We start from the raw sequence: 10129 nt of genomic DNA on the forward strand, positions 1-10129 counted from the left end.
CCCTACGGCGGCCGCAACCACCCCCACCACCACCATCTGTTACTGCTACTCTTGTCACCCCACCCCCTCACCATACCCTCCACCCCTAAATCCACACTCCACTCCCCCTTATACCCACTACCCCCCTCCACAGCCTCACTTCTGTACTTCTCATCTAGTCCCACCACCACCATCGCCGCCGCCCTCTCATACCCAATGCCAATGTGAAAACGTTCACCAAAATCATCATCATTTTCAAGAATTGAATAATCAAGCCAACAAAGTAACAGACCAACAAACCCAACGAATCGTTACATCTCTTCTTCGTCGGATCGCTGCCTTAGAATCTTCCCTCCGCCGGAGCTCCTCTTCTCCTTCTGTTTCTTCTCGTTCTCGTCAAACCTTACGCGATGCGGCAGCGCGTACTATTCAGACCCATTTCAGAGCCTTCCTTGCTCGTAGATCGAGAACCCTTCGACAGCTGAAGCAGTTGGCTTCCATCAAAACAACTCTCTATGTTCTCAAATCGTCAGTTTCTGGTAAAACACACTTTGATACTCGAGCTGTTTCTCACAGAGCGACGGATTTACTCGTTAGACTTGATTCTATTGAGGTAATTAAGCTCTACTTGCAATTATACGCTTATTATAATAACCCTAGCGTGTTGGGCAAATGTTGAAAAAGGGTTTTTTATTTTGTAGGGCGATGATCCGTTAATCAGAGATGGTAAAAGGTCAATAAGCAACGAACTGACTCGATTTATGAAGGTGATTAATGGAGTTTCCATATTCTCAAGTAGAGTAGTGAAGAATGTGAGAGGTGGAAACAAAGCTAGGGTCTTTTCCAGTGACCGTAAAATAGAATTTGACACAAATTTTAATGGAGCCGTTGACAAATTCGTTGCATCAGTGAAGGAATCTGAAGAGGAAGAGGAGGAGGAGGAAGATCACCAAAGCCCTAGGTTCTCTGATACTAGAAAATCTGGCGTTTTACGAACTAGGGGTGGTGGTTTGGCCAGGAGTTATGGTGGGGTTAAACCCAAACAAAGGAAATCAGTGACCTTTGCAGAGAATGGAGATGCTTACCGATCCTTCCATAGTACCATGGAGCCTGCTTCAATGGGGAATGTTAATGAGCAAGAAACTTTTGATTCTGAGAAAGAGCTGATAAAAAACCTTAGTGAAAGAGTTGAAAAGCTTGGCATGGCATCCAAGGGTTGTGAAGGTGATGAGGAAGGAGATGGAGGGTCTAGTGGAAGTAGTGATAATGAAATGGATCCAAATTACGTTTCAAGAAAGGATGGCTATTATGAAAGGAATGTGAGAGATGAGAATGATATTAATGAGCACGAAAATGAAAGTTCCGTGTTCTCAGCACCTATGCCTTTGAAGATGGAAGCTAGAGCTGCTGATTATATCAACAGGAAAAAGGGTGTCAAAATAGTTGACAATTGAATAGGTTCCCAACAGGATCAAGATTTGAACTTTGCTCTCCTACAGGTCCTGTTGAGCATTAACAATATGGTGGAAGTTAGGCTTCTGCCATTCTTGCGAATTGTTTGTAATTGTTAGTAATGATTGTCTAGATGAGTATTGTTAGGTTTGATATGGAGAGTTCACCTGTTTTGAAGTACTAAATTTAGATGTTTTCTTCTGTCATTGTGGTTATGTATGGGAGATCTTTTGGTGTAATGGACCCTTATTCTGGGGTCTTTAATGAATGATTGTTGAAGAGTTAACAAGATGTCACATTTTATTCAACATAAATTAACAGGTGGCTATTTCCTGGAGAATTAAGTGTCATTTGAACTAATGAAATAAATCATACTTCTCAGAAAATTTGTTGTCCCCAAAGCTAGAAATACATTTTATTTCCATCTCTTGTTGTTAATGAATGTTGAGGATGCATAAACATACTTACATGGAAAAAGCTCCAGAAAGTCAAAAAAGTTTATATCTTGAAGTTACTTGAAGGGAGTCAATCTATAAGATAATCAAGAGATGATTGATCCAAAAGTGAAGCAAATTTACTTGTCGATGATCAATTTATATTAACTTTTGACTATAAATTTTCTGTGTAAAACCTTTTTTTTTCGAAAAAGATACTATTCTGTGCCATTTATGTTTTAAAAAAGTTGGTTTGAGTTAATTTTTGATGAGCAAAAAATCCTCTTTTGGTATAATAGGAGCATTATGTTTGTTTTGCAAATAACCATCTAGTTTAACCAACAAACTGACCTACCATAACCGCAGAGAAGACCAAAATTAAGATAAGAGGTGAATTGCTTTGCTTGTTGCGCAGAAAAGACATATGTTGTAATTCATGAATGGCCCATCTTTGCCACTGTCCAAGAAATTGACGCACCTAAAACGAGTCGTTGAAACAACAGCTACAGCAGCAGAGCAATGCAAGTCTCTCTTAGAACACTGCGCCAAAATCAAATCTTTAAGAACCACCAAGGGAGTCCATGCTCATACCATTACACTCGGGCTCCTACAATCCATCAGCTCGACCCATTTGCGTTCTCTCCTGACAGCAGCATATGCAATCTGTGGTCACACTTCCTACGCTCGCAAACTGTTCGATGAATTGCCTCAACGAACTTTGCTGTCATACAGGTCCATGATAAGAATGTACACCCAGAAGGGGTTCCCTAACATTGCCCTCAAACTCTTCGGGGAAATGTTGCAATCGGATAAACACAAGCCTGACAGGCATACATTTCCTTATGCAATTAGGGCGTGCAGTGATTTGTTCTTACTTCAGCAGGGTGTTGTTATTCATGGGTTGACTGTTATAAGTGGGCATATGTGGGATACTTTTGTGGGAAATTCACTTTTGTCTATGTATTTGAGTTGTGGAGATAAAGAGGCTGCTAGGAGGGTCTTTGAAGCAATGCAGGTACGAACTGTTGTGACCTGGAATACTATGATCAGTGGGTATTGCCGAAATGATAGTCCTAAGGAGGCCCTAATGATTTACAGGAAAATGGAAGATGCTGGTGTTGACGCTGATTGTGCCACTGTGCTTTCCGTGTTGCCTGCGTGTGGGTGTCTGAAGGACTTTGAGATGGGCAGAGAGGTTCACTCACTGATTGAACAAGTAGGTTTTTGGGACAATTTGTCAGTTCGGAATGCTGTCGTTGATATGTACGTCAAGTGTGGAAGAATAGATGAAGCAAGGTTGGTTTTTGAGAAGATGATAGATAGAGATGTGGTTACTTGGACTACAATGATCCACGGTTTCATTTCAGATGGTGACATAAAAAATGCACTATGGTTTTCTCAAAGGATGCAGCTTGAAGGTGTAAAGCCGAATGCAGTAACTCTGTCATCCCTTCTTGCTGCATGTGCCAGTTTGCCTCATTTGAGGCTTGGTAAATGTCTGCATGGCTGGGCTATCAGGCAGGACCTTCAGGCTGATGTTAATGTAGAAACTGGCCTTATTGACATGTATGCTAAATGCAATTGTTTTAGACTAGGCTATCAGGTGTTTACAAAGACTAGCAAGAAGAGGACTGTCCCATGGAATGCAATTTTGTCTGGGTGCCTTCATAATGAGCTTGCAAGAGAAGCGATAGAGCTTTTCAAGTTCATGTTGTCAGAGGCTGTCAAACCTAATGATGCAACCCTGAAAAGTGTACTTCCTGCATTTGCCATTGAAGCTGATCTAAGGCAAGTGTTGAGCATGCACAGCTATCTTGTAAGATCCGGATTTGTTACAAGAACTGAGGTAGCTACTGGTTTAGTTGATATATACTCGAAATGTGGAAACTTAGATAATGGTCACAAGATTTTCAATGGGATACCCAAGAAAGAAAGGGACATAATCTTGTGGAGTACGTTAATTGCTGGTTATGGGATGCATGGGCATGGCGAGACTTCTTTGTCACTGTTTAATGAGATGGTGCAATCTGGAGTCAAACCTAACGAAGTCACTTTCACCTCGGTTTTGCATGCTTGTGGTCATGCTGGTTTGGTGGATGACGGTCTTTGTTTGTTTAATTTTATGCTTAGAAATCACTCTGGTAGTCTTAGAACAGATCATTATACCTGTATGGTTGATCTTCTTGGTCGAGCTGGCCGACTTGAGGAGGCATATGAACTTATTAAAACTATGACTTTTGAACCAAGTCATGCCATCTGGGGTGCACTACTTGGTGCCTGTGTGATACATGAAAATGTGGAACTGGGAGAATTGTCTGCAAGGTGGCTGTTTAAGGTGGAGCCAGAGAACACAGGAAATTATATACTGTTGGGAAAGATCTATTCTGCAGTTGGAAGATGGAAAGATGCAGAGAATGTGAGACTTTTGATGAATGAAATCGGACTGATAAAGGCGCCAGCTCAAAGTGTCATTGGGTGACAAGTAGGTGATTTCTTTTAGTTTCCTTGCAAATAGAGCTAAACGAGAGCTGCAGGGTGAGGGTAACATCAGAGAAATATGCAACAGTAGGACCAAAGCTAACCCTCTTAAGTCTCCGGTGGTGTTTATAATCTCCTCGATTTTGCTATTGTAATTATATTTCTGCAGTGCACCTCATACCAGCTCGATATATAATTGCAAGGCGGATTTATTTTTATACGATCGGTCAACCACAACTGGTTCATGTGCTGAGATTGAAATCACCATTTAAATTCAAGAATTCACATAACTCGAGCAACCAGAAGTCCAAGCTTTTATATATTTATTTATCTGTAATGTACGATTGTTGCTTTCCTTCTCTATAAGAAAATGGATTTAATTAAGACACCACTTGATGATGATTCATTAAGTTACCTGTCAAGGTAAGAGTAAGGTGTGCGTACACCTGGTATATGTTGTTGTTGATTCATTTAGCTAAATGTGTATTAGCTGGTTCACTAAACTAGTAAATTGCCAATTAGGTAAAGGGACACTTTTCTTAGTAGCAAGTTAAGAGACCTAAATGAGGTGACCTCAAAGAAGTATTGTTGGCTGTGAGCATGCTACTTTGAAGCAAGAAAATTGACAACATCTGCTTCATAACTTTGTCCAAACTGGCTAGCATCCTTGTGAAAGCCATGTGCTTTGTATTATTTAACACGATTCTGTTACCATGTTACTATGCTAGTTGGAGGGCTTCAAAGGCACTTCCATCACATAGGTTTATGTCAAATCAAACAATTTAACTATAGCAATTTTTAATTAAACCGAGAATATAAAAAAATTTAATTAATAAAAGCTTTTATATGCAAAATAATTTGTATTGTAGTCATTTGCTTGATACGAGTGGATTTATTATTTATTAAAAGAAAAATCAAGTTTCCTTTTTGTTTTCTAGTACGAGTAGGTTTCTAGTTTATTTTTCTTTTTGTTTACCTTGTTGGTATCAGATTTTCCTTTTTTTTTTTTTTTTTACCATATAAGTAGATCTTTATTAAAAACCAACGAAAAATACCAACATTGGTCCGTGAAAGATTTATTTGGCTTTCTCCTTCATGGCGGCGAAGAAGATGAAAGCTAGTTCAATAAACCCTACAATTTTTCCGGACGATATCACAATTGAACTATTCTCAAGACTTCCTGTTAAGTCTTTAATGCGGTTTAAGTGTCTTTCAACCTTTTTTAATTCTCTCCCATCGGAATCATATTTTATGGATATTCATCAACTATCCCGTAGGAGAAGTCGCCTTGATGAAATCAAATTTTTTGTGCCAGAATGTGATGGGTTTCATAGCATAGAGATGACAAAAGAGGGAAGAAAAGTATCTAGATGTGATTTTGATTTTCCATACAACAACTTATCGTACAAGAGTGGTTTATTCTGTTTTTCGGTTGAAAAATTCGAATCTGTTAGGATTTTCAATCCCGGTACGAGAGAAGTAATAGTTCTTCCCCGAGTGAAACAATTATATAATCTTCGCAACTTGAGTGAATGTTATCTTGCATTATATTATGGATGTTCATATACACTAGGTTACGAACCAAAAGAAAACAAGTATAAGGTTTTGATGACACTTTGTGTTTCAAGAGAGTGCACAAGAAATTGGGTTTTTACTTTAGGAACAGATAAATCTTGGAGAGAGATTAATCGTGTGATTTATTCCCCACATAAAAAGAAACACACACTTTGTGTTTGTGGAGTTATCTATACATTGAATTGCTGGAGTACGTCTCTAGTTGCATTCGATCTTAAAGCTGAAAATTTCAAATTTATCCCGTTGTGGAGGGGCTCACAACTCTGGAACGGTCATTACGAGCTGATAGAAGTGAATGGTAAATTAGCCGTCTGGAACGGTACCTCTAAGTTGGTGCATTTGCGGGTTTTAGGAGACCCTCAAAAAGAGGAATGGCAGAGTCATATCATTCACTGTCCTTCAAACATGAAGAATTTTGGTACTTATCGAATCTGCAGTTGTTGTGACGGTGAGATTTTAATTTTCTTCATCAGGTTAAACGAATCGGTTAAATCTCGATCCTGTTATTGTTATGATGTTAGGAAAAATACCTGGAAATATTTGAAAACTTCATTGTTTGGGGTGAAGAATTGTGTTGACAAAGGCATTTATACTTATGTGGAAAGCCTCTTCCCACTCAAAAAATTTTGCAATGTTCGTTAGTCTGATATATGTTGGATACTCACATTAAAACTCAACTAATCTCATCAACCATGCAACAAGATGATTTCTTCGGAAAAGAGGTTGGACGTAGATTTAGCAATTTTAATTTTACTATTTCACTTTATGAATCTGCTTTAATTATTTACTATTGTAGAAGAAACTTGTCTTATTCTGCATAATGGATTTTTTTTTGTTTTTTTAAATTCTTGTGATGTTTCAGCATGTTCTTGCCACAAATCTTTGCAAATTTTAGGTTTTGTTAAGTTGTTTGTGTTTTATGTGTCTTTTTTATTAAAAAACAAGTTTTTTTACGTATATAATTGAATAATCGTAATAGCATATTCAATTAGACGTATTAGCTCGGAATTTCTTCGTTCATATTTATGTGTAGCCCTTCTTTGAAAAAAAAAAAAAACAATGACATGTTGTGTGTCAGTCGGTCTTCTTAAAAGAACTTTTAAGAAATACATATATATATATATATATATACTTTTTAAATATACACGATTTTAAAATTTTGGCCAAATAGCTAAAAAAAAATTAAAGAAGTTTCTTTTTTCTTAAAAAAAAAAAGTTGAGAGTGAGGATGACAATGTGAAAAATCGAACCTTACCAACAAAGAAGAAGGTCAAGTTAGTTAATGAACTAAACAACTAAGATTTTCCGGCCAAATAATATAATAGAAGTTCAGGTTAATCAATCAACAAAACTACTAAATTTTTCTGGCCAAATAACCGATAAGAAGCAATCTCAAGAATTCTTTTTTTACAAGATATCAAATTTAAACATGTCATATGAGTAATTGTTTTTCCTACAAAAGTTTATTTTAATTGAAATAGTAAATAAAAGGTCCAATTTACCCCTGCCGCTTAAATTGCATTATTGACATGAACATTGGCGCCGACACCAAAATTGAATCACTAAAAAGAAATCATATCAATGCTGATCGTGCCTTACACAACTAATTCTCCTACAACATTCAAAACCTTCGTTTTAATTTATTTGACTTATTTTTAAAAAATTGATTGTTTTTCTTTTCAACAATTATTTATTTTTAAATTTCTACATGTTTATAATTTAAAATTACAAAATTAAAAAATATTTTAATAAATTTAGCATATCTTTAATGTAAAATCATAAAATTTAAAGTTTTTTAAGCAATATGTCATGTCTAAATATATTTAATAAATTGAATTAAAAGAACTACTTAGTATATATGCCAATACAAGAAAAACAAATAATAATAATAGCAGAAATCTCTTTTTAGTTTTTGCGTCAATTAGGAGTCCAATCATTTTCTATTAGCAGGTCCCGCTTGTTACTATGCTAGTTGGAGGGGTTCAAAGGCACTTCCATGTTAAGAATGTTTGGTTAAAATGTGTTTATATCAAATTAAATAATTTAATCATTGAGATTATAAATTATATCGTTTTAAATGATAAAAGCTTATACGACAAAATAATATGTATAGTAGTCAATAGTCATTTGTTTGATACGAGTAGATTCATGTTTTATTTATTTTAAAAGAAATTCAATATTTTTTTTGTTTGTTTTCTAGTACGAGTGGGTTTATCATTTTTTATTTTTTATTTTTCAAGAATCTTTTTTGTTTTCTAGTTTTTTTTTTACTTTTCCTTTATACATCAAATTTCTTGTTTTATAGCTCTTCCTTAAAATGCAATTAAAAATACAAACATTAGTCTTCTACATGGCAAGGCAAAGAAGATGAAAGCTAGTTCGACAAACCCTGCAACTTTTTCGGACGATATCACAATTCAATTATTCTCGAGACTTCCTGTTAAGTCTTTAATGCGGTTTAAATATGTTTCAACATTTTTTAATTCTCTCATATCGGAATCATATTTTATGGATATTCATCAACAACACTCTAGGAATACTGGCCTTGATGAATGATTGATTGTGTTGACAAAGGCATTTATACTTATGTGGAAAGCCTCTTCCCATTGAAAAAAAATTGCAATGCTGATTAATCTGAGGTCAGATATCCATATTGAAACTCGACTAATTTGATCAACCATGCAAGATTATTCTCTGAAAAAGAGGTTGGACATGGATTTAGCAATTTATATATATTCACTGCTTTAATTACTTTACCATTGTAGAAGAAACTTGGTCGTATTCTGCATAATGGATTTTTCTTGTGATGTTTCAGCATGTTCTTGCCACAAATTCTTTGCAAATTTTAGGATTTGTACCGTTGTATTGTGTTTTATATGTTTCTTTTTATTAACATCAAGTTTCTTTTACTTACATATACAATTGAACAATTATGATAGCACATTCAATTAGACGTATTAGCTCGGAATATTCTTCGTTCATATTTATGTGTAGCCCTTCTTTGAAAAATGACATGTTGTGTGCCAGCCGATTTTAAAGATTTGGTCAAATAACTAATTTTTCAAAGTTTTTTCTTTTTAAAAAAATAAAAAATTAAGAGTGAGGACTACAATGTAGAAAATCAAACCTCACCAGCAAAGTAAAAATTCTTAATCAACCAACTAAACTAGTAAAATTTCCCCGCCAAATAACTGTAAGAAGCAATCAGAGAAAAATTCTTTTTACAAGATGTCAAATAAAGATGTCATATGAGTAATTGCTTTTCCTACAAAAGTTCTTTTTTATTCAAATGTTAAATTAAATGTCCAATTTACCCCTGCCGCTTAAATTGCATTATTGACGTGAGCATTTGCGCCGACACCAAAATTTTTTCTTTTAAATATTTTTTTTTCTTTTAAAGTTCCTACAAAAGTTGACTCTTTTTCTTTTAAATTATTTTTTTTAAAAAAAAAATTCTACATATTTATATTTTAAAACTACAAAATCAAAAGATATTTTGATAACTTAACATATAATTAATTTAATTTTTTTTTAATATGTATATCAAGTCAAAAATGTTTAACAAATTGAAATAAAAGAACAACTGTATGCCAATACAAGAAGAAAAAAATAGTAAAAATCTCTTTTTAGTTTTTGCGTCAATTAGAAAGTAAATATTTGTGAAAATAAAAGGAATATAAATTGGCACATACTCGATGTAGAATATGGTACGCTTGGTCCAATCATTTTCTTTGCGTATATATTTTCAGATCCACATGAAAAAAGCGAAAAAGTGTGCATGTGGCCATCTCAGATTAATCATGCATCTTAGGAGTTGTTTAGTTTGCAAATTAAATTATCTTAAAATTAATTTATTTATTTTGTTTGAGAAGGGGAATAAGATAACATAAATTTGATGAAATATTCAAAATTAAATTAATTAAAACATAAAACTTTAATCTCTTTGAATATCTCACTTTTTATTGATTAACTAAAACGAGCCTAAATTTCTTATAAGTACTAAAGAGTACTGCTAATTGAAAAGTTAATAGGCCCCAGCACAACTGTTTAAAAAGAAGGGGTCCATTGGACCCATCTGAAGCAAAAGCTACTAGCTATAATTTTTTATACGGACTTTAATAATAAGATTTAGTAAATCGTAATGTGATAATTGAGATCTCTAAAACATAAAATAAAAAACATTTTTGTCTTTTTTTATTTGTTAAATTTGG

At 34.6% G+C, this 10129-nt stretch overlaps 3 protein-coding genes across 4 annotated transcripts in view; all 3 read left to right on the top strand.

Moving 5' to 3' along the window:
* The window catches only part of LOC102600398 (BAG family molecular chaperone regulator 8, chloroplastic), a 2542-nt gene extending 771 nt beyond the window's left edge, over positions 1 to 1771 (top strand). Inside the window, exons 2-3 of one of the 2 annotated variants that reach the window (XM_015306780.1) lie at positions 24 to 592; positions 681 to 1771. In XM_015306780.1, coding sequence (XP_015162266.1) covers positions 24 to 592; positions 681 to 1433 — 1322 coding nt within the window. In that variant the 3' untranslated portion in view covers positions 1434 to 1771. Of the gene's footprint in view, positions 593 to 680 lie in introns of both variants that reach the window. The other variant, XM_006338708.2, reaches the window with a different exon arrangement.
* Positions 1772 to 2112: 341 nt separating this feature from the next.
* Positions 2113 to 4794, top strand: LOC102591269 (pentatricopeptide repeat-containing protein At5g39350). The gene has a single exon (XM_006338323.2). It carries the CDS (start codon positions 2302 to 2304, stop codon positions 4342 to 4344), a length of 2043 nt encoding a protein of 680 aa, XP_006338385.1. The 5' UTR covers positions 2113 to 2301; the 3' UTR covers positions 4345 to 4794.
* Positions 4795 to 5388: 594 nt separating this feature from the next.
* On the top strand, positions 5389 to 6641 carry LOC102600726 (F-box protein DOR-like). The gene has a single exon (XM_006338709.2). The coding sequence runs from the start codon at positions 5439 to 5441 to the stop codon at positions 6558 to 6560; it is 1122 nt and encodes a 373-aa protein (XP_006338771.1). The 5' UTR covers positions 5389 to 5438; the 3' UTR covers positions 6561 to 6641.
* The last annotated feature ends 3488 nt before the right edge of the window (positions 6642 to 10129 follow it).

Source organism: Solanum tuberosum, unplaced genomic scaffold, assembly GCF_000226075.1.
Source record: "Solanum tuberosum cultivar DM 1-3 516 R44 unplaced genomic scaffold, SolTub_3.0 scf00004, whole genome shotgun sequence".
Taxonomy (NCBI): domain Eukaryota; kingdom Viridiplantae; phylum Streptophyta; class Magnoliopsida; order Solanales; family Solanaceae; genus Solanum; species Solanum tuberosum.